Raw genomic sequence first — 26,452 nt, forward strand, 5'->3', positions numbered from 1 at the left:
CCACAGTGTGTTTACCCGTCTGTCTCTTGGTGGGCGTTTGGGCCATTGCCAGCTTTTGATCATTGTGAATATAGCTGCTGTGAACATAGCTGTCCAGAGACCCTCTCCCTCCCCAGAGACCAAACCCCTCTTCTCTGTTGGGATCAGGAAGGGACACCTAACTGCTTATTCAGCAAACTGAATCACTTTACTAGATCGGGCCTCTTTATCTGCTTCTGGAGGTGGGTTGGTGGCCAGCAGTTTGCAGGGCTTTGGGGAAGGGCTGTCTTGGTGCCAGCTGCTCCTTGCTGTTGGCTAAGAGTGCCTTCCTCTTGAGTCTGCTCAGTCATCCTCCACTTCAGCTTGCCAGGCTTTAGCATGCTGTCTTCTCTTCTGTTCTTGGTGAGTTTTATGTCTTTTTTCTCTTAATCTGCTTTATTGTCATTTTCATGTCATTTTATGTGGGGACAAAAGCAAGTATGTGTGTTCAGCCTTCTCTCTTGACCCAGAGGGCTTTTTACCATAGAGTGCTTAGCCTGTCCTGGTGTTGGGCAAGCACCTCCTGTTTTTGCCGTAACAAACACCACTATGATGAGCAGGCTTACAGTGAGGTCTCCGTGTGCGTAGATCCATGTGTATTGCTTTCAGACAGACTTCTAGAAGTGGAATTGTGGGATTAAAAGGCATATATACTTTGGATGCCAAATTTAGCGCCAGGAAGGCCATACCAATTTAAATTCCAGCAGGACGAGACAGTTTTATTTCCTGTCCTGTGTGAGCATTCCATCTGTAGAACGTTCTCCTTTGGTATTTTTTCCTCCTCCCCAACACCCTGCTGCCACACACACATGCATGCACACACGCACACAGAGTAAGAAATGGAGTCAGAACTTAGTGGAGGAGAGTGGGGGCGGCAGTGGCAGCAGGCCTGGCGAGTTGCGTGGGGCTGACACGCAGCTTGGCTCCTCCCTGCATGTGTCTCTCCCTGTGCCTGGACCGGCTTGGGTGAACTCAGGCCATTGCCTTGTTTGTTCCAGGTTACACTCCTGGCACACCTTACAAAGTGTCCTGTTCCCCCACCAGCGGGGCTGTGCCGCCGTACTCCTCCTCCCCGAACCCCTACCAGACTGCTGTGTACCCCGTGCGAAGTGCCTACCCACAGCAGAGCCCATACGCACAGGTATGCTTTGGGTATACACTGTCGTGTGGGAAGGGTTGATACCAAGTGAGCACTCATCCTTTGGCCCTGGGACCCTGTGTCAGTTGTCTGTCTTCTCCCCACAGCAAGGCACGTACTACACACAGCCGCTGTATGCAGCACCTCCTCATGTCATCCACCACACCACGGTGGTGCAGCCCAACGGCATGCCGGCAACGGTGTACCCTGCTCCCATCCCCCCTCCTAGAGGCAACGGGGTCACCATGGGCATGGTGGCTGGGACCACCATGGCCATGTCAGCAGGTAAGTCCTTGTTCCTGCAGTGTCTGCCTTGTGGTGTCCCGTAGAGGTGGGGCAGGGGAGAGCTCACAAATCCTCTGACCCTTGGCTCTAGGTTTTCATAGCTATAGTTGTGTGGAAGGACAGAAGATTCTTTGGGGGAAGAAACAGCAGGTTATCTTTTATTTTGCCCCCCTGAGTGACCTCTTGTGGAGGCCTCTCTGAATCTGATGGGCTCACTTTGCTGGTGAACTGAGCCATTTGGCAGTGCAGGATGTGCCCCCGTCTCCTCCCACCCCCATGACCATGTAAGACCTGAGCAGAAGGAGGACACTGTGTCCCGGGGTGGCTGGCCCTCTTCCTTTCCCTTGAGGGGAGCTTGTCTTTGAAGGTCAGTTGTCTTCATGGGGATGTTTTCATGCGTCTAGGAGAGCTGGTCTTCCGTTGATAGAAGAAACAGCCGCCTATAGAAATCCTTCGGCATTCATCTATTGTACTTTACTTCCCAAGGCCTCCTCTAAGAAAAATAAACCATGGAGATATGAGGCTCCTGTCTAGGATGGGCACATCTCTGTGGAAGCTCTGGGGGCTTGATCTGATGTCTAGGGATTGGGTGACCACCCAATCCATATGACCACCCATATGGATTCACCTCCTGGTCTGTGGGTCAATATGGCCACCTTTAGGTCATGCCCACACAAAAGCGTACTGTTTTCTCCCTGTTTTTCTGGACTTGACTTCAGTGTAAGGAGATTATGCCAGAGAGCAGCATTCTGGGATATTATGTGTGCTTCAACCTAGACTCTGATTTGGTTTTCCCCATACTTACCTGTCAAGTAACAGGAAACTGGGCGTAGACAGAAACTGCTGGTTTGAGGCACAGGGAGGGAAGGCAGCGGGCACCGGGTTGGGTGTGGGCTAGGTGAGTGAAGGCCACTGTGTTGGAGGTGCTGCTGGTCCATAAACGAACTCAGGTAGTTGCTGAGTTTCTGCAGTTGTAGGAAAAATAGATTTTTCTTAAAGCACTCAGAAGTTCATGTAGTTTAGAATCATCATTTCTTGTTTTATTTGTTTATTTATTTTTAATATTTCTTTAAGACAGGATCTCACCCTGTTGGCCAGGATGGAGTGCAATGGTGTGATCTCAGCTCACTGCAACCTCCGCCTCCTGGGTTCAAATGATTCTCCCTCCTCACCCTTCCCAGTAGCTGGGACTACAGGCGCCCACCACCACGCCTGGCTAATTTTTTTTGTACTTTTTGGTAGAGATGGGATTTCACCGTGTTTGGCCAGGCTGGTCTTGAACTCCTGACCTCAGGTGATCCACCCGCCTCGGCCTCCCAGAGTGCTATGCTTACAGGCATGAGTCACTGTTCCCAGCCTCTTGTTTTTTGTTTATTTGTTTTTACAATCTTAACTTTTTTTGTTGTTGAGACAGGGTCTTGCCCTGTTGCCCAGGCTTGAGTGCAGTGCACTGTAGTCTGGAACTCTCGGGCTCAAGCCATCCTCCCAACTTAGCCTCCTGAGTAGCTGGGACTATAAGTGTGCTACCACACCTGGCTAATTTTACAACATTTTTTGTAGAGCTGGGAGCTCACTATGTTGCGCAGGCGCATCTCAAACTCCTGAGCTTAAGCTATTCTCCCGCCCCAGCCTCCCAGAGTACTGGGATTACAGATGTCAGCCCCGTGCCAAGCCCATCTTAACCGTTTTTAAGTACGGTGCAGTAGTGTTAAGTATATTCACATTGTTGTGAAACAGAGCTCCAGAACTTCTTTATCCTGCAAATCTGAAACTCCTGTACTTACTAAACGCTAACTCCCCATTCTACTTTCTTTCTGTCTCTGAATTTGACTAGGTATTTCATCTAAGTGGAATCATAAAATATTTGTCTTATAGTGACTGGCTTCTTTCTTTTAGAATTATGTTCTTAAGGTTCACCTATATTGTAGTATGTGTCAGAATCTCCTTCCTTGTTAAGGCTGAATTATACTCATTTGTTTATCATCTGATGTATAAAAATTATTGGGTGTGCTTTATGAAGGGGACACACAAAAGACTTTTACGAACATATTGTCTGTGGAAGCTTGCTGTGTGGAGACAATTTTTGGGTGGGAGATTATCTAATGAGAGTCTGACAGTATCTGGGTCAAGACTATCCCTCTTCCTGTATACCCTCCTCCTTGCAAAGAGTCCAGGCTTGTGTGCGTGTTGGGCACTGTGGAGCTGTGCAGGAGGTCGGCCTCATGTCATGTGCTGCTCTTTCTTCCAGGTACCCTGCTGACTGCTCACTCCCCAACTCCTGTCGCCCCCCACCCAGTCACTGTGCCCACATACCGGGCCCCAGGAACACCCACTTACAGCTATGTGCCCCCTCAGTGGTGATCACCTGCAAATGTAAGTGACCAGTGAAGGCTGGGCCAGCCTTTGATGAAAGGGCATTTCCATGGGACAGTGGCAAATTTACCACATATTTAAGCACTAACAAGGAAAGTGTGCCTGACCCTGGATCCAGAGGCAGTGCAGTGTTTAAATTTTTTGTTTTTATTGAGACATTACAGAGTAGAAGAAAGAAGGAACCATTGATTACCTGCTGTTGACACTGTCCATCTTGAGCCTTCCCTGGAATGTGCTGTAACCCCCCACCTGCCTGCTGCAGGAAATAGGGCTCTAGTTGTAATTGGGGATCTCTAGGAAGGAAGTGAGAACCAGGTTCAGCAGTTTTGCCCATTGCTGCCCTTTCCGACCGTGGTGGACCTCATCCTACTTGAGATTTTGGAGTAGCAGTGCCGGAAGAGCTCTGTGTGACTGAGTGTCTGTCTTCCTTTCTGCAGGTTTGAGGACGGAGCTGTGCAGTCACATTATTGGGGATTCCACAGCTGGTGCTGCAGGCCTTGCGCCTCCAACCAGGACTTTCTTCTTAATGCTCTCGACACTTAGCTAAACACGACTATATCCCGGCCCAGCAGGCCCCAGCGCCGTTAGTCTCCAGCTGACTCTGTGGGTTGGTCTTAAAGCAAATTCTGTTTTGTGGACTGCCTGGCAATTTTTTAGCTAACTGTAATGATAAAAGGGAGTATTAATCTATTCTGAATCATATCTAGTTGAATGCATGTTTAAAAAAACAAACACAAAAAGCTTGCTCAATCTACCTGCAGTGACTGATGCAAAACCATCATATGCAAAATCCAAAGGAATGGAAACGTATTTTACAACTTGTATCACTAATGCACTGTTGTAATGTTCGCAAAGTCTTCAAGTTATAAGTGTTAAAGTGAATTTCTTCATAGAGCATCTGAAATATCTTAGATGATTCTTCAACCTTTTGGGGTTGATGTGGGTTGCCAGTTAGGGATGTGGACATTTTAGTTTTCAGCAACCTGTTTCTTTGGCACTGACTGAGGGAGTTGCGAGGTTGCGAGCGAGTGGGGAAGCCACAGCTGCTTGGGCGCAGCCGGTTCATGGGCATCCCTTGGAGTGTAGGCTTGGTGGAGTCAGTGGGACAGGGATGTGCTTATAGCTCACCATGAAAGATCATAGTAGCGTGGCCAGTACAATTTGGGGCAAGGGGGGTGGTTTCTGTGTCGGCAAAGCAGTTTCTCTGCTATCTAAATTTTCATTACAGTTCTCTTACAGAGAGACGATGTTTTTATATATCTTTATTGGAAAAGTCCTATGTGAAACTAAATTATTTTCCTGGGATGGAAGAAATGTGAAAGAGAAACAGCCATGCTTGCAGGAGGTATTGTCCTCTCCTTTATTTAGCTTAGAAAATCATTCCATTTTTTTCCCCCTGGAGAAATGTTTGAATCAGTTGAAAACAGGTAGGCATTGCCGTTTTTCCCCTACAAAGAAGGACAAAGGTTTCGGCTGTATGTTATGAAGAAAGTGGTATATTTAAGAATGACTTAAAAGGGAACAAAACTTTATTTAAAATTCCTCCAATTTCTTGTAGAAAGGCAGGGCCGTGGATATGTCTGGAAATGTAGAAACCTGTAGCTGCTACTGGGATCACCCACCTGATGGTGGTGACTGGTCTGCTGAGGCGGGCTGGAGGGGACGCTTAGAGATAGGGTGAGGGGGAGGCCAGTGTCTGTTGTCTGCGAGCTTCTCCTGCCATCTCTTTTGCAGCTGAGGGCCCTTGGCACGAAGCAAGCACGAACAGCAGAGAGGGCCAGGCAGTGCTGGAGTGCGTTTGCTTGCAGGGTTTATTGTGGGAGAGGAATTGGAGTTTAGAATCTGAACCTTGTACATAAGAAATCAAGAGGCTTCCCCCCACCCCGCCCCCAAAATATGCCCACCCTGTATCCATGAGAGTGCGTGTCTGTTCTCAGTGAGGGTCAGAGTCGGGGTGGGGGATGTAAGGCCTGGGTCCCTTTCAGTGGCTTCTGGGGCAGGAGCGTGCATCGTCTTCCCAGTGAGGTGGTGGTTTGAGTGCTGTGGGCTCTGGTGGGGAGGGGGCTCTGCTCCTCCTCTTTCACTGGTAGCTGGGTCAGGGCACTGGCGCCCAGTAAGGCTGCCCACTAGCATTCTGCCCCAGTTGGTTGGTGGGGGGGACACCTGACCACTGAGCCTTTGGTAACCTTATTTTTTATAGTAAGTACTCATACTTTTCTTTTTCACATCTTATTTTATAAGAAATTTAGGAATATTTTTGCATGGATCATTGTAAACAGCAGATTCTTGATTCCCGATGTCTATGAACATAGAATGTTTACTGAGAAGTACTTTCAAATGCTTCACGAGCGCTTACTCCGTCTTAGTGTCTGTGTGGGGGGCAGACGCTCGCCGCTAGTGTGTGTGTGGGGGGCAGATGCTCACCGCAGGCACGCGGTTTGGGCCCCTTCAAGTCTCTGTTGCTAATTCCATCTGTTTAGTGGATGGTTGGCGGAATTAGTAGGTTCTAAGGGTTCCAGGGGTTCAGCTGACCAAGTAGTAGAGAAGTCTTTTTTCCCAATTGAGTGCTAATAGATTAGGATAAAATACTCACAATTTTAGTGTATGCTTTTAAAAAGCTCCACACAACAAAAATGGAAACATACACTCACAGCTCCAGTGAGGGCTGGAGTCTCGGGGTTCGGGAGGAGGGTAGAAGTTAACAGGCATCTCTTCAGGCTTGCTCGGGACTTGGCACACACAGGCTGAGTGTTTTTACAAGCGCCGAATTAAATGGTGTTTTAAAGAGTGGGCGGCACCCCCCCCCCACACGCCATTTACATCAGCTTCATAAACACTTTTCTTCCCCCCTATAACTTAACCTTTTTTCCCTTTTGTGAAGTTCAGAGGCTTTATGAAATAAGTTTGCACTGCACATCTGTGCAGAAATCTTTTTGACTTTGAAACTATCAGGACATCAGCTGTCAAATACAAAAGGTAAGAATCTGGACTTAGGGAATAGTCACAAAACTGTCATAGGTTGTAATTTTATCAACATTTGCTTCTAGTAAAATTAAAGTGAATTAAGAAATAGAACTTGGGTCAAAATTCTGTTACAAAGCTGCATAATTTGTCCCCAAGCATATGGTGGAGCATTCTGAGAAACTTGCTTTTTGTGTGTTTGACATTCCTAATTTGGGAGTCCTTCAGCTGAGTTACTGTTCTTTTAGAAGTTGAGACAGACAAGCAAAGGACTTAATTCATGTAAACATGGACATCATGATGGCTGTTTAAGAAATATTTGTTCTGCACCTTCTCCCCTGAGGCGTGGAAGTGTGTTCCATCATCTGTTAGCTGCTGCAGTTTCTCTGCTCATGGAAGTCTTGTTTGGATCTGTGCTGGGGGCTGAGCATTTAGTGTGAGCCAGTGACCCATGAACTTGCCGCTCTGTGAGAGCCAGAGTCAGTGCCAGTCATGGGAATGGGCATGAAGGCACTTCCAGAACCGTTGATGTCTCTCAGCCATCTGTTAAGAACATTCTTCTTGGTGTGGTTTGTAGGCCTAGCTGTTGCTATTCCGGGAAACTGTCTTGAGTGCTATGCAAATGTGTTCACAGGAGATAGGGGTGGTCCTGAGCCTTGGGCTGGGCGCCTGGTCAGTGAGTGTCCTGCCCTTCCCCAGCTGGGCTCCTTCTAGTGACATCATCTGACTGTGATGAATGAGGTCTAGGAAATAATTTGCATGTGTCTTGGGGACACAACAGTAACCAGAGGAAATACATTATTACAGCAACTTGCAGTGTACTAATGCCTGTCCGTGTTGGCCCTGTGAGGTATGTAAGGCATCTGTGAGTACCAGAGAGTGCTGGTGAAAGGCCAGCAGGTACCAGTTATGTAAGTATTGGTGTCTGCTTTAAAAAAGGAGACCCAGCCTTCACCTGTCCTTTTTAAACATTTGAGAACAGTATTACTCAGAGCAGCTGGGCCCCTTTCACCTTACCCGACAGCTGACTGTTGGATGTGTCCATTGTCACCAGTTTGGCTGTTGCCCGGACAGGACAGGACCTGCAGTGGGCAAGGCAGCAGGTGGCGGGGGTGTGGCTTGAGGTGGGCGGCAGCATCTGGTCCTTGTCTCTGGTGCTTTCTGAGAGGGTCTCTAAAGCAGAGCGTGGTTGGCCTGGGGGAAGGCAGAGCATGTATTTTCCCCCCCCTAGTACCTGTGCATTTGTGAGTCTTCCCTCTGGGCTTTCTGAAGGGCAGCAGACTCTTGAGTATACTGCAGAGGACATGCTGTATCAGTAGGTCCTGAGGGCTCCAGGGGCTCAACTGACCAAGTAACATAGAAGTGGGGGTGTGTGGCCGTTTTGGGTAGGAAACTGCATGTTTTGGAAAGTTTGTGTCTTTCTCCTACTCCCCATTATTTGAAGAATACAGAGCCTGTAGGGATGGCCTTATTTTGGTCCACAGGACTAATGTGAAGTCACTTGGGAAGGGGAGACAGAGGAGGAGCGGCGTCTGTGTAGGGACCCCGGGCCTGCAGAAGGGTGGTGTGCTCCCAGGACTGGCATGACAGATGTCTCCTCCTCACCACAGGCTGTGCCCATGAGTCCCTGTGCAGACCAGTGGGCAAGGCAGCTGGGGCCAGATCTCGGGCCAGCCTTTTGTGCTCCTGGCAGGGTTGCTGTGCTGGCCACACGGAGAGGACCCTCGAGAGCCTCATGGATTGTAACTAAAGAAGAAACGGTTCCTTTTTGTTTTTTTTAAATGATTTTTAAATACCATTTTTTACACCGTTCTCTCGGTACTTTTTTTTAAGCTGAGTCAGCATTGTCTTCCAGTGTTAAAGGCATCCCTCACTTCTGCATTGAACCTACGTATCCATGCCAAGGAATGGAATTTCCATCCTGAGCCAGTTCAATTAGGTGTCAATTGATACTATTTTAATTTTTTATGCAATCTGATGAGTAGATGAGCTCAGATTTAAAAATCTCAAAAGCACGTTTATTGTAACAAGAATTGTTATGTATTAATACTGCAGTTTTCAATAAAGATTGACTTGTGTTGCATATTGTGGTTTTCATGATTTCTGCATGTGGTTTTGTCTAGAGGTAGCATGACCTGACTGGGAGGTGCTGGGGCTTCTCTACAAGTTGGGAGATTGCCAGGGGTTTTGAGAAGAAGGCCACCATGGCGTCCAGCCCCAGTGACCTTGGCAGTGCTGAAGAGTGTGGTGGAGGCAGCAGGTTGCAGGGGACCATTTTCCCAAGTGGGACAGGGAGGGAAGCAGCAGCATGCTCCCCTTCTGGCTTCTGTGGTCAGGGTCCTCCTGGGAAGACATGTTCTTCATTTCACCAGGGATGCTGAGGCCCAGAAAGATGACTGACTACTCAGCCAGCAACTCATGTGGGCCAGCTCCAGTCAAACACAGGGAAGCAGTGGTTTCTGGGTCTTGAGTGCGAGGGAGGGCAGAGCTACCTGTATGCCCCACCAGCATGGCCTGGCCCTGCTCTCCTTCCCCATTGCTGCCAGCCCTGCCTCAGCCTGTCTCCACTAAAGCCCTGAGGATGTGATCTGTGACAGGTGAGCCCCCACCCCACCTTTAGAGGCTGCTGGGCTCATTCCTCCTTTTTTAGGGAAAGGCCAAGGATAGTGATGGTTAACAGCCACAGGAAAATGCACACACACCCACAGAAAACGGGCTGGCAGCCAGGTTACTTTTCGTAAATTTATTTACGAAATTAAATGTGGTTTCTGGCTTGGAGAAGGAGTAGTGCAAGAGTGACTGTCCATGCTGCTGAATCCTGTGGGCTCCGTGCCCGCTCACCAGGTACTGGCTCTGCTCCTGGCGCCCCTTGGCAGGACGGGGCTCCCTCTCCACACACCCGCTGCCTGGGCTGTGGGTCAGTCCTGCGTGCTGAGCCACAGAATTCAGTCTCTTATGGCTTCTCACGCTCACGAGGGTAAGGCAATCATCTGTGTCATTAACAAGAATCAATTCTTTTTCTCCATTGTTAGAAAAACAAGATGACAGAATCCAAACAAAACCAGGAATGAGGTGGTTCTGGAGCCACTGCACTGCAGCAGGCAGACTGGCCACACTCCCAGCTGGGAGTCTGCAGCCGACTGCACCGTCTCGTCCTTTCTACTACACACACACAAGTGAAGAGGGTGTCCGGCAGCCAGCGGTGTCTGGAGGGGCTGGGAGGCGAAGGGCGGGCTCCGGGCCTGACACAAGGGTGTGGAATTCCTGGTTCCTGCCCTCCCAAGTGGCAAGCGGCCTGGCACCACTGGTTGGGCTGGGGACTTGGAAAGAGAACTAGAGGGCAGGGGGGCACATGGCCTGGCATTGCAGGCCACAGAGGGTCAGAGAGTCCTGCCCAGAGGAAACGACAAGAGGGAGGATTAGTTTTCCAGAGAAGAGGGTCCCAGGCGGGTAGCGCCTTCTCCCCAGCTGGGCCTGGGCTGAGCTGCGGTTTCCCCACTCCAGCAGTGAGGCCCGGCACAGGTCCAGAGGGCGGATGGGGCCCAAGCTGCAGGGGGTGTGGCGCGTGCGGGATCTGCCCCCTTGCTGGTCTCTTCACGGCACCAGCAACAGGGAAAAAGACAACAGGAGTACAGACCTGGCACGTCCTGGTGGTACAAACAACTCCCCAGCCCAGCCCTGCTCACTTCCAGGCAGAGGAAGGCCAGGTGGAGTGGGCCTTGGGGAAGAAAAACGGGGCCACTGGCAGGAAGGCCCAGCAGGTGCCGTCAGACAGCGACCACTTCACTTGCGGAAGGGTGCCAGCCGGCTGATGCTGTGCCAGAAGGTAGATGGCTTCCGCCTGGGCTCCGCCAGCACCAGGACCTGCTGCTGGGGCCGGCTGCTGGGCAGGGCTGGGTGCTTCTGGCGCGTCAGGTAGCAGGGCCGGCCGACAGCTGAAGAGGGAGAGACAGCAGAGGGTCATGGGTCCCCAGGGCAGAGTGCCACCCCAGCTGTTGGGGGTAGCATGTGAGATCTGTCCCAGGGCTCTGCTTCCGAGCAGTTTTGCCACACGGGACTTGCTCCTGCAGAGCTGACCACATCCCACATCCAAGAGCCCAGGCTGCCAGGGGCCTCTGGCCTGGGCCTGGCCTCCTGCAGCAGCCTGAAGGAGGGTGGCCTGTGCAAAGGCATGTAATGTTTCAGGGGCATGGCTCTCTGTAGAAATGGGGAGATCAGCTCCATCCCTACCCTGACCCCGGATGCCTGGCAGGAAGGAGCCCTGGGGAAACAAGCATCGTCCCCGATGGCCCTGATCTGGGGGAGCCAAGGTGTTGAGAGTAAAAATGTCAACCATATACTGAGCCAAGCTTCCCCAGTGGCCCCTTATATTACCAACCTTTGGGAACAAACAGCTTCAAACGGCAGGGGGTCCCCCTCAGGCCTGGTGGCTTGGCTTTGCCGGTCAGAGAAGGGAATGTGAGCAGGGTAAGGGCTGGGCAGCTGGGGAGGTGGGGCTGCTGTTCGCCTACCTTTGGGCTTCCCTGTGACCTGCTGCTTGCTGGCGTTCAGCATGGCCTGCTTCCTCTGCAGTTCAGTGATGGAGAAGCCTGAGGAAGGGGCACAGGTGACGGCACTGTCCCGGTCCTCCTTGCACTGCACTTCCCGGCCCCAGGTGCAGTTCTCTGCACATCTGCACCTTCCTGGTGCCCGGGGTCTCATCATGTCCTGGGCCCTGAGTACTGGCCACAGCAGGGACTGTTCCCCGTTCTGCACAGTCAGCCTGCCTTGGCCAACCGGGGCAGAGGGCATGCTCTGGTGCCCTGTCCTGGGGCTCCTGGCAGAAAATGAAGATCGAGTCCTTCCTCTGCTTGCCCATCTTTCACCTTCACTCCGTGTCTAGTGGCTTTTCCACTGCAGTGGAGGCTCCTTCCCAGACCAAGAGCTGACCTGATCACTGTGGCGGGTAATGTGGGGGCCAGTGGACAGGAGGGAAGTTATAGTGGGGAGATGTCTACACGCATGGGGCAGGGGAGGCTTCTGAGGCCAGTACCCACAGCCCACTCCGAGGCTCTCCCAGGCTTTTGCTGGCTGGAAAGGGCTCCCCCAGGTCCCAGCAACCCAGGGCACTGAGCAGATGACCCCGTTCTATGGAGTGTGTGCACATGTGAGCGTGTGTAGTGAAGCAGCTCCCCAAAAGTCAGTAGACCCATGCCTTGGGGCCGAACTCTGAGGAACCGTATCATGGGATATGGTTAAGTAACGCTGCCATTTGAGGTGATGAAGGCAAAGCCTTATGCTGACTGGGACCTAGAAGTGCCTGGAGCCCCACTACAGCTTGCACCCTGAGAGGGCTGAGCGGCGCTGTCCTGACCGCCAGGCAGCCAGGCAGGCCGGAGTGCCTGGTGGGCCCTGGGGGCGGGGCAAGGCCCAGCAGGGTCTCGTACCTGTCTCCTGGTCCAGCTGCACCTGCTCCCTCTCCCTGGCAAAGGCCTTGAGCCAGCGCTGCTTCTGCTCGGGCTTCCTGGTGCACAGCAGGTGGCTGTCCCCTGTGGTGCCACAGTGCAGCCGGAAGGCGTTCTTGATGCTCACATGGAGGTCTCTGTCCTTCCCGTCCTCCAGGTCCACCACCTCCAGGCCGTCCATGTCCAGCCGGCCCTTGTAGTACAACACGTCGCGGCGCAGCAGGTCCTGCCAGATGCTGGCCTCAGCCCTGGCTGCTGAACCGCTCCCCTGACCATTTCATGGCCACTCCCACCTCCTCTCCCCAGCCACAGGAGGGGCTGCTGGCGATGCCTCCACCTCCCCAGCAGATAGTGAGATCCTGAGGGTAGAGCAGGCCTGCTGCAGCCCACAGCCACGCTGATCCATGAGTGGAGAGGCCTTGCTCCTTGAATGCGCAGGTCCTGACTAGCCCGGGGTTGGCCCTGTCTTTGAAGTGGGGAGACTGAGACAGTGGCTCACACCACACGCAGGAAAGAGCACCCACGGACCAGGAGGGCTTCATGGACAGAGGCCACTGGGCCATGTTTGGAAAGAGGAGCAGAAGCCAGCAGCGTAGAGGAAGCTGGGAGGTGGCTCGAGCAGGGGACTCCGGGGTTGGAGAGAGAGGATGTGGAGGTTTGCAGGGAGAGAAGAGGTCGCTTGAGGAGCAAGCAGCGGCCAGGTCAGGAAAGACCACGTTTTCAACAGCACTCAGCCCGGTCAGACTGTGAAAGCTGCCTGCTGCTCCTGGGCCACCAGGCTCACCTGCAGAGAGCCACCCCATCCCAGCCCCAAGGGTCTGGCCAGGCTCCCCGTGTATGGTCTGGCTGGCACCTGTCTTCTGGGCAGCTGCTCCCAGCCCTCAGCTCCCCTCCCTCCACTTGCTCAACCTGGGGCAGCAGGACAGAGCAGCTCTGGTACCTTCTTACAGTAGATGAGCTGGTGGTCAAAGAGAAAGAACATTCTCTGCTGGCTCTTGGCTTGAGGCTGTGTAACTCGAGTCAGCTCCCCCGAGTAGATGAGTTCTGAGCTCCTGACCAAGAGATCTTCTCCCTGGGAAGATCCCAAGGAGAACCATGAGCCTAGCATACCCAACCGTGGCCTCCACTTCCTGCCTCCATCATGGGTGGGGCACCTCCCCCTGGTCTTGCCTGCAGCACCCACCTGGCCAGGCCACGGTGGGAGGGGAAGAGGTGGCACGTCTGGCCTGTGAGTTGGCTGTCCTGGCAAAATAGGAGCCGCCTGTCACCAACGGCCTCTGGTGGCTCTTGGGCACTGGAAGTGTGGCTAATCCACGTTAGATGTGGTGTCAGTGTAAGATACACATTGGTTTTGAAGGCTTCGTATGAAATAATGTAAAATCTTTCATTAATGATATTTTAGTTGATTACAAGTTGAAATGCTATTTTGGAGATAAATGAAACCTTATTAAAATTAAATTCACTTGTTTCTTTTTTTCCCCTTTTAAAGATGGCTACTATGTAGTATACGATTCCACATGTGGTTCACATGCTGGTTTGATTGGACAGTGCTGCCCTAGAGAAGAATGAGGCGTCTGCGATTCATCTCTCAGGCCAGCCTTTGAGATCTCTAAGGAGGCCCCCTTCCCAGCTAAATGCATTGAGTACCCAAAGGTCCATCATCCACCCTTGGGCTTCATACTTTTAGACTAAGCCCTGCCCTGGTCTCATTCCTCCTTGAAAATGCAAGCCCCCGCTGGGAGTGGTTGGCGGTGGCCTGTTTGGGATGAGTGACTCTGGAGGGCCCTGAGCCAGGGCTGGGCCTCACAACTGACTGCCCCTATTGCTCAGCCCCGCCCCGGGACTTCTGATTCACTGTGTCCAGGGTGGGGCCATGGAATCTGTATTTTCATAATGTTCTGTGGCTGATACTGATTGATTTCCAGGCCGTTTCTCTCCCTGATAGCTGGTGCCTGGTGGTGGCAGCACCCATGTGGGTAGGAAGCCCTCGGGAACAGATCAGGAGGTGGCAGATTGGCAGATGCAAGTGGGGGTGGGTGGAGGGGGACAGGAACATCGTCATTAGTTCTAAGGCAAGATTGGCAGATGCAAGGGGAAACGTGCAAGTCAGACAAACAGAACCAGCAGGCTCTGATGGGTGGCGATGCATTTTTGGTCACGCTGTGTCGGGCCTGCAGCCTTCTGTTAGGAGTCCCAGAGGTGAACTAAAGCAGGGATCTGGCCTGTCCCATGAAGGCAGAGGAACAGAACACTTCTGAGGAACACCCTTCCTCTGTTGAGGGCTTCTCCTGGGCTGGCTGGCTGCTCATGGGAGGAGTTTCACATAGAAAAGAGGCCACCAGGTGCCAAAGACTGCTAGGGAAGGCCGCGCCGAAGGTCCAGAGCCCACGCTGGGGACGGGCTTTCCCCCCATGGGCACCTGTTGCTAGCTCCCAGGAGCGCAGCTCCCTGCTTCAGCTCTCTTCTAGATTTCTCAGGGGCAAGCATGATTTTTAAAGCAAGGGGCCAAGACCTCCTGGAATTTTCTGCACCCCCGGGCCCTCACCTCCCAGTCCTCTATGGCGCTCTGCCACTGAGCAATCTTGTCGATGTTCTCAAGTCTCCGCTTCCGCTCGTTGATGAGCTGGGCCACATTCTTCATGGCATGCAAGGCAGCTTCAACATCCTTGAAGTCCCTGGGGCAGAACAGAGATGGAAGGCTGCTGTAGGCTGGAGGCAGAGAAAGGGTGAGGACCCCTGCAGCCCCCATGTGTGGAGCTGCTTTCCTCTGGGGCTGTGCCCTCTGACCACATCCTACTGTCAGATACACAGCCCCTCTCTTCTCCATAAATGGCAGGCACAGAGCAGAGCTTAATACCCTATTGGCATCCTCTTCCCTCATTGCAAGGAGCTCATCAGAACAGGGCTAGTTTTCTGTGTGTTGCCCCAGAGCCTGCGGCAGTGCACAGCACATTGCTAATGCTCAAACTGGCTGACTGGAGGCATGCAGAGGCGTGGGCTGCCTCCCTGCCTCAGTGCCCTCCTACCTGTGCTGGGGGTGCGTGTATTTGAGCAGCTCGGCCAGCTGCAGAGGGTACTTGCAGATCTTCTGCACCGGAGTCAGCAGGAAGCCATCCAGGGAGATGTCAATCATTTTTTGCAGCAGCCGGCAGGCCTCGAAGAAGTACACGTACTTGCTGAGCTTGGTGAGCCGGGAGAGCTCCACGCAGGCGTTGGGGTGGTTATTGCAGTACTCTGAGTAGATCTGGAAGTCAGCTTGCTGAGGAGCACAGCTGGACGTTAGCAGAGCTCTCTGCTGCTCCCCCAGGCAATCCAGCTGCGTGTCTGGGAAGGGCAAGAACCTCTACATTTCCTTCAGGAGCTGGGCTGGGGGCTAGAGGGAACCGAGGCTCTGTGTACCTATTTCCCTGGGGCATAAGTTACATGGAGTCACACCCAGGGGTGGGAATGGTGAGAATATGAGCAAGTGTCCCGGCTGCACGTGAGCCTTCTGGGTGAAATCCATGATAACAAGGACGGGATAACAATGCCAAAAGCGGCGGTGGTAGGTGAGTGGGATGGGACAGGCATCCTCTGCTCACCCTCACTCGACTGCCCAAGAGGGCCAAAACAAGGCCCTTCTCTACCAGGTGAGGCTAGGTGTCCACTTAGAGCGGCCCAGTGAACCTTGGTAAATGCCAGCCGGCATCTGCCGCCTAAGCAAGCTGTACATTCGGTGTGAGAAACCCCAGAGCTCACTGTGAACAGCCCCTGCGGCGCTCAGCCCTCCTATCGGTCAAAGCAAGTCCTTCCTGGGGGACGCCCCAGCTCTCTGCTCCCAGCAGGAGCGTTCCCTGACTTGGTTTCCCCACCCAGAAGCAGAGACCGTCCTAAAACTGTCCTGAAGGTGCAGGCGGCCAGGCAGATAGAGGCCTGGAGCCGGGGCCCACGCGTTGTGATAGGTTTTGGGACCAGCCACCTGCGGCAGCCTCTGTGAGGGCAGCGCCCAGGGAGGGGCGGGGGGCTCACATGCTCCAGGAAGCAGGCACCCAGCTCGCTCAGGTGCGGGCGTTCGCGGTTGAACCTCTGCTCCAGGGCCTTCACGAAGGCCTTCTGGCAGCGGTAGATGTCCTCGATGTTCCCGAAGATGGTGCGCAGCTGCTCCTCGCTGAACATGTCTGCGCGCTTGCGGCACTGCCGGACGTAGCCCTGCGGGCGCCCGTGGTCAGGCCTCCCCCGACCGGCCCCTGCCCCATCCGGCCCCTGCACCCACCCGCCGGCCGGGCCTCACCTCGCAGATGTCGCGCAGGTGCTTGATGTAGTCCCGCTCGGTGCTGAGAATCTCGTTGATGACGTTGGTCCGCATCTGGTCCTTGCTGCTCTGCGCCTCCGCCCCGCCGGCCTCCGCCCCGCCGTCCCTGGCCCGAGGGGCCTCGTCGTCCGCAGGCTCGTCCTGGTTCACCCGCAGCTGCAGGCCACGCGCGACCGGTCAGTGCCACGCATCCCTCGGAGCAGCGCCCCGCGCGCCCTGCACTACCGCGGCGAGAACCGGGTCTCGGAGCCCCAAAGGGTGCACGGGGCGCGGGGCGGAGGGCTGGCCGGCCAACTCCCCCCACCAAGCCGCCCACTCGAGTCCTGGACCCAGAGATGGCGGCTCCGACGCCCGCAGCCGCTGCCAGTGTGATCCGAACCCCGCTGTGGCCTCCTTCCTAGACCCTGCTTGTGCCCGGCACAGAGGCTGGAGCGCTCGCTGCAGTTCCTGAACCAGCGCCTGCTCTGCCAGCCCCCGCGGGCACAGGCAGGGGGGATGGGTGGCGCGCCCCTGGCTGTCTAACCTGTAACTTGGGGAAAGGCTTGGGGTGCCGAGTGCACAGTTTCCCAGGGGGTCTGGGGCAGGAGGAGCATCTGAACACCAGGGCCTGAGACCTCCCCGCCGGACGGCCCTCAGCTTGGATGCCCTCAGCCAGGCCTTTTGGGGACTGCACCTAGATTCCTTCCTTGAAGACCGGAGAACCCCTTAGATGGAATCCGGGTCCCCTCTCTGCTATCTCCAGGGCTAATAACTACCGTGCCTCAACTTCCTCAGGTGTAAGTCATGGTTCCCACTCCGGGGGGCTGTGTGTGAGGTGAGCAGTCCCCTATCAGGGCTCTTCAGGGCTTGGGAAATGTCTAGCACCTGGAGTTGTGCGGGTATTGCAGAGGGGTGCCTAGTGTCTGCACACACTCATTTCTGAACTGCTCTCCTCTCTGGTCACCCAGGGCTCACCAGAAGGGGGGGGGGGAGCAGGAGTAGTGGGCTCTTGAGGAGGAGGAAGGCTGTGACACTGCGCCCCGACACCCACCACCCAGCGCTCTGCACCTTGGATGCCAGAGCTGTTTTGGGCTTGGATTTCTCTGCAGAACCAGGTAGCTTTTTATGGGCCCAACTTGGGAGAAGCTCAGGCTGGAACCATACCCGAACGAAGCTGGCTGGAAACCAGCCCTCGCAGTCAGCGACCCGGCCCCACCACCACTCTCTGTTGGTGGCATCCATCACTTCGATGACATCCCCAGCTTTGAAACCCAGCTCCTGGTCGTCCATGGTGACATGGTCCCAAAGTGCTTCAGCGCAGACCACACTGCCATCGCTGATGAGCTGCCGAGAGAGCCACGGGCAGGCGGGTCAGTAGGGGTGGCTGCCTGGGCCTCCCTGCTCTCTGTCTCCACTCCCTCAGCAGCCCTAGGAAGAGGGGATTCTGACTCCTTTACAGAGGAGCGGACAAGGCTGCCTCTGACAGGAGCAGGGCTTTCCTGGGGCAGGGGCTGTGTTCTGGGCACGTCTAGATTATCAAGGCTCAGTGATGGAGCCAGAAGTGAACTGACCACAGAATCTGATCCTGTCGCTAGGACTGTCAACTGCTCCCTGTTAGTATTCCCAACCCAGCACTCCTGGGGGCTGCAAGGCTGTAGGAGGAAGGGGCTGAGGGCTGCAAGGCTGTCACAGGGAGGGGCTGGGCCCTGCAAAGCTGCAGGAGGGAGGGGCTGAGGGCTGCAAGACTGCAAGAAGGAGGGGCTGGGTGATGCAAGGCTGCAGGAGGGAGGGGCTGGGGGCTGCAAGGCTGCAGGAGGGAGGGGCTTGGGGTTGGTACCCTCCTGTGGGCTTCTTGTGGATGAGCATTGCCTGTGAGGTCAGCCACCAACCACAATGCCCCTTCATCCAGGTAGACAGTGCCCTGCCATTGGAGTGATTGGAGCTTGTTTGCTGTGTTTTTCAACACTTGCAGAACCAACCTCATGGCATCCCTGCTCCCACCCCAAGCCCCAGAGATGCCAACACCAGCTGACCAATGCCCCTTCTTAGAGCTCTAGGTCCCAAGCCCTGGGATCCTAAGTTTGAGTTATTCCAACCTCTTTCCTTAATTTCCCAGGTTCCAGGAGAAGTAGGAACGTTTTGCAGCTGCTACCCGTGACAGGCACTTCGGGACTGCTCTTGTGCAGTGTTGCCCAGTCAACCACACTATACCTAGCTGACCATTCACATGCTTCTCTCTGCTCAAATAACCAGCATGGTGCCTTGCTCCAGAGTGCTGTGGACTGAGACATGGGACCCACGCTCCCCTGCCCCTCCCAGGCAGCCCTCGCACGCCATGAGGCTCACCCCTGCTTTCTCCTAACATGGGATCTGTTTCTGCTACCTGAATGATGAGCACTTCTAGGGCCTTAGGGCAGGAAAGGAGGAGTGGGCTGGGGCCTCACAGGAGGTGAGGTCCATGCCCCTCCCTGCTGGAACCAGGTGTTGGCCCTGGCTGTCATAGCTGTGGGCCTGGCTAGGCGGTCGAGGATGGGAATGTCACAAATAGGCCCTCCTCTGAGCTGCCCCTATCCCAGGAGCCCTCCCTTCACTTCACTGGGTGCTCCCTAAGCACTGTGTGAATCCTCACCTCAACAGAGAAACCAAGAGTGGGGCCAGTCCTGTGTTCCAGCTAAGAGGCCTCTGCCTGAGTGGGCAGGGTGAGGGCTGGGGCGGGCCACTGGAGCACTGAAGCTCCGGAGCCCCCCGCGGGGTCCCAGGCACAGAGCCCTGGGTTATTCCTGGGGGCAGCAGGCCTCCACAGGGCCCCACTGCTCTCATTCCCAGCCACAAAGACCTGCAGGTGGCCTCCAGATCATGAGCTGCTGCTGCCACTCAGATGGGATGAGACAGGAGGGCTCAGGTGACCACATGGTAGGAGCCTGCCTGCCACGGCGGGGAGCTAGCTCACCCCGCTGAGGCCCTGAAGGATGAGGCCCCAGGGAAAGAAGGAAGCAGACACAGTGGCGTGGAGACGCCAGTGAGAACATGAGCTGTAGGTGACATGGCCCTGACCTGGGGTCTGTGACACAGGCGGTGAGGAAGTGACCCGACACACTCAACACGGCTCATTTTCCCATCGCTTCACTTCTCAGGAGGTTCCTGCCTGATATTAACCAGGTGAAGTGTCACCCTTTGTCCCTAGGTTCCCTTAAATGAGCCCTGAGCAAAAGCCTGGTGCCTCCATTCCCCTTTCCTTTATGCTGCCCGTCCCTGCAGGTGGAACTGGATCCTGCATAGGTGGCCTCCCACATAGCTGCCAGGGAAGGTCACCAGGCGTCAGGCAGGAGAAGAGCTTCACAGAGAGACCAGCTTCCAGGCACCATTACGGACAAGCCCCACACCTGTCCTGCCTAGTCACCTGGAAGACCTTGGGGAGGAGAGGAGGAGGTGTTAATTGCCTTTGTTGCACCCTGGCAGAGGGAGCGTGCCCAGAGCAAGCTCTCCCATCACCTGTGCCTCCCACCAATGTAAAGATCTCAGCCCCGGGCGGCAGAGCTTCTGCATAGCCTCATACTCGGGAGGTACTCTAATTTAGAGTTAGGAGGAATGTAAACTGTGTTGTCGCCAAGACAAAATGTGGCTCTGTGAGGTCAGAGACAGTTTTGTAGGACATCAGAGTCATGCTCCACCTCCCATGCCGCTGGGCTGGGTGCGTTTCTGGGCAAAGGCCCTTTTTGGTGCTGGTAGGCACAGCTGCACCTGAGCCAAGACACAAGCCAGGCAGGCCCAAGGGGCAAGGAGTCCAGGCTGCCTCTCTGCCTGCAGGAAGCAGAGACTGACTCTGAGACACAGCAGGGCTGTGAAACTTGCTGTTCTATTGCGGGGGAAGGTCCCAATGGAGGCACACATTTGAGACTGAAACAGCCCAGGGCAGGGAGCGGGACCCGCTCCTGTGCGTCTGAGGTTCTGACAGCCCCCAGAAGGGCGATGCTGCCAGGCTCTGCCTCCAGCTGCTCCCTGTGACCGCCACTGCCCTCCCCACCCTGCCCACCTACCAGACGCGCAGGGTGGGGGCGGCTGTGAACACCCGCAGGCTGTGCAGCAGGGGTGGGGGCTTCAGAGGGCCCACGTGCAAGGGGGGCAGCTGGGGCTCTGCCCGTGGGGAGACTGACACCACGTATTTTAAGGCCTAAAACGGGAAAAACAACTGCAGGTAACATGCGCAGCGGTGCCCAGGCGTCTTCCACACACCTAAATCCACCCACAAGCGGGTCGCTCACCCAGCGGTCACATGCACTCTGTTTCCAGACAAGCAGCCGGCGAGCCCCAGCTGAACCCGCATCCTCGGTTACACGCAGAGATGCGCCATCTTGGCCTCCCCCCCCCCCCCCGAGCCCCCAGCCCCGACAAGGCACAGAGGACAGAAGGACCCTGTGACACACGTGCCACCACGCCCCTCAGGCACCCGCTCGGCGACACCCCCGGACCAGGCCCTGGTAGTGAGCACATGGGGTGGAAGGGAGGCCTCCCTCCGCGACCAGTGCGGAGGCCGCGGGTGGCAACGGCTGGAGGGCCGTCTCCCGCCACTCACCCGGCGCTGTCCCCCGCGGCGTCCTGCGCGGCCGCTCAGCGAAAGGCCAGCAGGAAGATCAGCACGACGTTGATGAGGACCAGGAGCGCCAGCACGGCGGAGACCACCACGCGCTGGGCGCCGGGGGGCAGGTTGCAGCGCAGCAGGGCGCGCAGGGCGTTCCCGGGCGCCGCGGGGCCGCGCCGGGGCTGCGGGGCCCTCGCCATGGCGCCCGGCCTCCCGCTCCGTGCAGCCCCGAGATCCCGCCGCGCAGGGCCGAGCCGGTGGCCCGCAGCGCCCGGGGAGAGGCGGGGCGCCTTCGCTCGCGGGCCTGGGGCTCCCCCCGAGAAGCCGGCGCCGTGCGCGCGGCACCTCCCAGGCCCCGAGCCCTGGCAACCCTGGCAACCAAGCCGGCTGTGCGGGCGGGGGCGGCGGCGGCGGGCTCGAGAGGCTCGGAGCGGCCGCGGCGGCTCCGGCTTGCGCTGCGCTCCGCCCTTGGCACCTCCTTGGAAAGGGTCAGGAATCTCCACGCCGGCACAGCAGTCCTGGCCCTGGGCTGGCCAGTGGCACAGATGGCCACGCGGGCGCTCGGGGATGCCCCGGGACCTCCCCGTTTCAGAGATACAGAGGCCAAAACGCCTGGCACCGGCACCTTGGGGAGGGATGTGCCAGGGACTCTGATTCCTTACAAGGGTTGGCCGCAGCCCCCCACTTCACAGATGAGTAAACGCGGCTCTGAAAGGTCAGGGATTCTGCTCAGTCATAAAATCGCGCAGGAATGCAGGGATGGTGGAGGCAGGATTTAAACCCCGGTCGGAGCGATCCACGCTGAGGGGCCCCGCTTCACTGACGGCGGCATCCGAGCAGCATTGTGTTCCTTTGGAAAAGCCAGGCGTCGGGGGCTTCCTCTGCCTCCACTCAACACAGCCTGCAACCTTAACCCTGTAGGTTTCAAAGCTCTTGTGCAAGAGCTCTCATTCTATCCCTTAGAATGACAGCTCAGGTACAGCGTGTTCTTCTGAGAGACAAGACTGCAGGGGAGAGGGCTAAACACTCCGCTCAGTGCTTTGAATCCTGGAGCAAGAAGAGTCCCTGAAGGCCAGGGAGGGGCGCACAGTGGGAACGTGTGCAGAGACTGGTGTTCCCATGGGAGTGACTTTGTATGCTCTGATCTCTGTGTGTGGCCAGCTCTTGGCAACCCCTTGCAAGGATAGGTGAGTGTACCCTGAATGTCAGCATCCTGTTGAAGACTATCACGCAGACTGGATGCCGTGTGTGTGTGCATGTGTACACAAGGGGTACCTGTGTGTGCATGTGCGTAGGTACCTCTGTGTAAGGGGATACATCTGTGTGGGGGGGGTTTCCATGCATGTGCATATGTACACATGTGGGTGCCCACGTGTGTGCAGAGGAGCGTCAGGGATGTGTCCAGAGAGGCTGTGCGCCTCCCTCACATCTGAAGCTTCAGCCTGGGCCCATCTGTCTGTTGTACTGCTCCTGCCCAGTTCTTTAGAAAACGCTGGTCTCAAGGTTTGCTACCCCAAGCTCTCAGGAGAATTGGGGGGATGAGAAGACGTCTAAAGTCTCGCTGGTACCCCCAAATCCCAGCACTCCTCTGGCAAGATGGTGATGTGTCCTCTCATGGGGTGTGGCTCAGAACCCCTGATGTGTGGAGGCTTCACTGTGCACCTGTGGCCTCTGAACCGCTGGCCACCCAGGGGGTACATGTCCTCTGGGCCCTGGGCACAGTGAGTCGGTGAGTGGGTGGCCGGCACAGGTACTGAGTGCTGGAGGGTCTACAGCAGCCTGCTTGCCACTGGGCCAGTCCTGGGCAGGCACAGTTTGGTTCTTCAGCCCTAGCTGGGTGCTGGGCGCATACTCTGCCCCACGCACAGCAGGGCAGCCTGGGGAGGACTGAAGGTGGCTGAAGCAGCCCTGACTGAGGACTGAGTGGGGTCCTTCTCCCTGCCCAGGGGCCCCCAGCCTCTATATCCCAGAGAGCTGGGTTTATGGCAGGAACAGCAGTGGTAACAGCTTTCCTATGGGAGTTTCATGACCAAAAACCTAACAGAAAAGCTTGAAGGCAGACAGGGTGCAGTAGCTCACACCTGTAATCCCAGCACTTTGCAAAGCCGAGGCGGACAGATCGCTCGAGCTCAGGAGTTCGAGACCAGCCTGGGCAATATAGTGAAACCCCATCTCTATAAAAGATACACATATTAGCCAGGAGTGGTGGCGTGTGCCTGTAGTCCCAGCTACAAGAAAGGCTGAGGTGGAAGGATCACTTGAGCCTGGGAGGTGAAGGTTGCAATGAGCCAAGATTACACCTCTGCACTCCAGCCTGGGTGACAGAGTGAGACCCTGTCTCAAAAAAAAAAAAAAGAAAAAAAAAAAAAAAGAAAAGAAAAAGCTTCAAGGCAAATGCCTAGGCCCTTGAGGGGTTTGACAGACAGCTCCCGCCAGGGAGGGGAGTGTCCCCACTAGGCTGGTGGCAGGACTGACGTGCAAGCAAAAGGGAGACATAGGTGTCTGGTGCAGATGAGGGCTAAGCCCCCAGTGCTGTGGCTTTGGGAGTACAAAGGGAAGAGGAAAGCCACTTTGGAGGGGCTGGCCACCAGGTGACCTTGCAACCCTGTGCAAAAGTGGCAGCAGTGGCCCCAAGGGACTGTGAGCTGCTGCTGCCCTGTCTCATGGAGCACCTAAGCCCGGCCTGTTGTCCAGCCTAATGAGGATGAGCACAAGGTATCTGTGGCACTGACAGCCATCAGCCTCCTCCCTGGGGCTCAGGAAGGGGAATAAGAGCCAGGTCAGGCCTGGGGAGGGATGTCCAGCGGCACGGAAACCCAGGGAAGACAAAGACACCTGGGGCAAGTCAGGGTGACTCCATGAGGCGTGGCCAAAAGCTGGCCTCATGTCCCATAGCCTCCTCGGGGTGTCTCACGGAGAATGCCAGGAGAGCAAGGGCAGTGACCCTGCCCTGGGGACATCTCTCCCCAGGCCCGACCTGGCTCTTGTTTTCCCTCCTCAGCCCCACGGAGAAGCCTGATGCCTATCAGTGCCCCAGACACCTCGTGCTCATCCTCACCAGGCTGGAAGACAAGCTGGGCTTAGGCACTCCATGAGGTGGGGCAGGAGCAGCTCACAGGATGCTGCAAGACATGAGCCAGGGGACAGGCTGCCGCCCACAGGTTCCAGTGGGCAGTGGGAGACCCCAGACCTCCCCAGCAGGAGCCAGGCCATCCTCTCCCCTGGACACATCATGGCTCGCACTGGCAGCACTGCCCACACGGTGGCGGGGGGTGCTGGGTGGTCACTCTCACCGACAGGCGCTTCTGGCTTTAGCTTCAGAAAACGTCCAGGGGACTTAGGATGGCCTCAGGCCTGACTGCAGGGGCACAGTGCAGCCCAAGAGGGCCAACGGGGAGGGCGAGGAACTGGGCAGACAGGCCCAGGCCTGGGCCATGGCCTTGGGAGTAGGCCCTAGAGGGGCCAGTGCTGGAAGAAGAGAGTACACTCCTGGGTACTGAAGACAGTCAGCATCTGTGTTCCTTAATTTGCCTGGCAGGGACTGGACACTCAGCGGGGCAGGGCACAGGTAACTCAAGGAATGCAGAAGGAACGAGACATTGCACCTGTTTGCACATTCCTCCGGCCCATACGGGAAAACGCAGGGGCCCACACAGACACAGCCTGCGGGCAGCCCCCTGCAGGCAGGACCATGGCTTCCGCACAGGTGCATCCTAGGGCCTGGTGCCTCCCTGACACAAGTACTCACTACACACCTGTTACATGTATGTAACACACATCCACATCCTTTATGTACAGCACGTGCACACGCAACTGTTTGTGTGTGCTTTATATGCTTTATGCTTATAAAGCTCAGTCCTCATGTACCTGGAAAGCAAACTGCCTTGCGGCTCTGCCCCAAGTGGGCCGCTCTCCAGGCCAGAGGGTTTGCGTTTGTTCTGTTTAGGAGATTGTAAGGTGGTTTCTCCTTCTGAGGGAGGCATCCGGCTAAATTGTGACCCTTTCTGGTTGACGCTGATGTCAAACATCTTAGATATTCCTCGTCCAAAGCATCTTAGAATGAACAACTTGTCAAGGAACTGAGAGCCCAAAAAGATAAGAAAGGGTCACAATTGAGCCCCTACATATTCTTAGGAAACAGAAGGGAATGTGTGACTTCAGGGCAAGCCGAATATTATTTAGTAAGGACTTTTCTCTGACACCTGTTGCTTTGCTCATCTCTAGATATTAAAGTCACACTAACCCCCAGCAAAGCTTCTGGCTGAGCCTGCGGGATGGCTGTCCTGAAGGCCTGGGAACTGGCCTGTCGCGGGACATTCACTGCTTATCTTTCCAGTTTCTGATGAGTGAGTCCACTTATTGCTTCCGGCGGCTCCGAACAGGCAGGCACCACCTTTCCTGAGTCTGCGGTGCAAGCCGGGCACAGCGAGGGCTCCAGCCTCACATCCGCCCACAAAACACAGAGATGGCCTTGCTGCAGTGCTGTGCTGGACCCAGAGAGGCCTCCAAGCCTGGGCCTCCCCTTCTTACTGCCTTTCTCAGGATCGCCTTTCTACATGAGGATCTGGAAGCACTGGTAGCCTTCATGAGGCGTGTGGATGCCATCTGGGACAGGAGCCAGCCTCCCCAGCACCAGCCCGCGGCATCGCTGGAGACGGGCTCCCTCTGCCTGACTTCCTGTAAGGTGCTCTCCTCTTCCCCAGGGGGAAGGACACGCACCCTAAAAGTTAAGGCATACCAGCAACACCCCATCTGCTCAGCAACCTCCAATGCCAGGAGAGACCTCTGAACCCAACAGGACCAAACAGGCACTTATACAATCCAAATCTAAATTGCCCGACTTTCCCTCAGAAAGATAACAGAACCTTGTTTTTGGGGTTTTTTTTCAGAGAAGTCCTGGCTCTTGGCCTTCGTCGGCCAAAGCATCTTAGAATGAACAACTTGCCAAGGAACTCAGAGCCCAAAAAAACACCTCCTTGCCAGCAGCAAGATGTGACAGTCCATAATTTTACCCTCAGGTAGGAGACACACAACTATGAAACGCAAACACAAGATCAACGCAGCCATAAGGCCAGCCCTGGAGTCCCCACCTCTCTGGAGTCCCCGAGTGCTTTGGTTGCGATGGTCATCCTTGTGGTTGGAGATGCACTGAGTGACAGCCCACCCTGCCGGGTGTGTGCAGTCAGTTGCTATCAGCCCTGCACAGCCTCATGCCATCTGGTGTCACAGCCATGTGAACCAGCTCAAACGGTCACTGCTCAGTGCTCCATGCCCTACATCTGACAGACCCCCTCGGGGTCCCCCTGCTGGGACCGAGCCCCAAGATGGAGGAGGCAGCCTGAGTCTTCCAGAAAAAGCACAACTGGCCAAGCGTGGTGGCTCAC

At 55.6% G+C, this 26,452-nt stretch overlaps 2 protein-coding genes across 5 annotated transcripts in view; one reads left to right on the top strand and one right to left on the bottom strand.

Annotated features, from left to right (window-relative positions):
- Window positions 1-8,858, top strand: part of FAM168B (family with sequence similarity 168 member B) — a 38,786-nt gene extending 29,928 nt beyond the window's left edge. For all 3 annotated transcript variants that reach the window (XM_023194731.3, XM_023194733.2, XM_023194732.2), the window contains exons 4-7: window positions 1,017-1,159; window positions 1,264-1,441; window positions 3,690-3,814; window positions 4,252-8,858. In XM_023194731.3, the coding sequence (XP_023050499.1) occupies window positions 1,017-1,159; window positions 1,264-1,441; window positions 3,690-3,802 (434 nt within the window). In that variant the 3' untranslated portion in view covers window positions 3,803-3,814; window positions 4,252-8,858. The remainder of the gene's footprint in view (window positions 1-1,016; window positions 1,160-1,263; window positions 1,442-3,689; window positions 3,815-4,251) is intronic.
- A 645-nt stretch (window positions 8,859-9,503) lies between these two features.
- The window catches only part of ARHGEF4 (Rho guanine nucleotide exchange factor 4), a 210,289-nt gene continuing 193,340 nt past the window's right edge, over window positions 9,504-26,452 (bottom strand). For both annotated transcript variants that reach the window (XM_023194730.3, XM_031936411.1), the window contains 9 exons: window positions 17,654-17,833; window positions 16,490-16,666; window positions 16,228-16,407; window positions 15,246-15,478; window positions 14,765-14,894; window positions 13,160-13,291; window positions 12,202-12,445; window positions 11,287-11,364; window positions 9,504-10,710 (listed from right to left, as the gene is read on the bottom strand). In XM_023194730.3, the coding sequence (XP_023050498.3) occupies window positions 10,559-10,710; window positions 11,287-11,364; window positions 12,202-12,445; window positions 13,160-13,291; window positions 14,765-14,894; window positions 15,246-15,478; window positions 16,228-16,407; window positions 16,490-16,666; window positions 17,654-17,833 (1,506 nt within the window). In that variant the 3' untranslated portion in view covers window positions 9,504-10,558. The remainder of the gene's footprint in view (window positions 10,711-11,286; window positions 11,365-12,201; window positions 12,446-13,159; window positions 13,292-14,764; window positions 14,895-15,245; window positions 15,479-16,227; window positions 16,408-16,489; window positions 16,667-17,653; window positions 17,834-26,452) is intronic.

The sequence above is a fragment of the Piliocolobus tephrosceles genome, chromosome 11 (assembly GCF_002776525.5).
Source record: "Piliocolobus tephrosceles isolate RC106 chromosome 11, ASM277652v3, whole genome shotgun sequence".
Lineage (NCBI taxonomy): Eukaryota > Metazoa > Chordata > Mammalia > Primates > Cercopithecidae > Piliocolobus > Piliocolobus tephrosceles.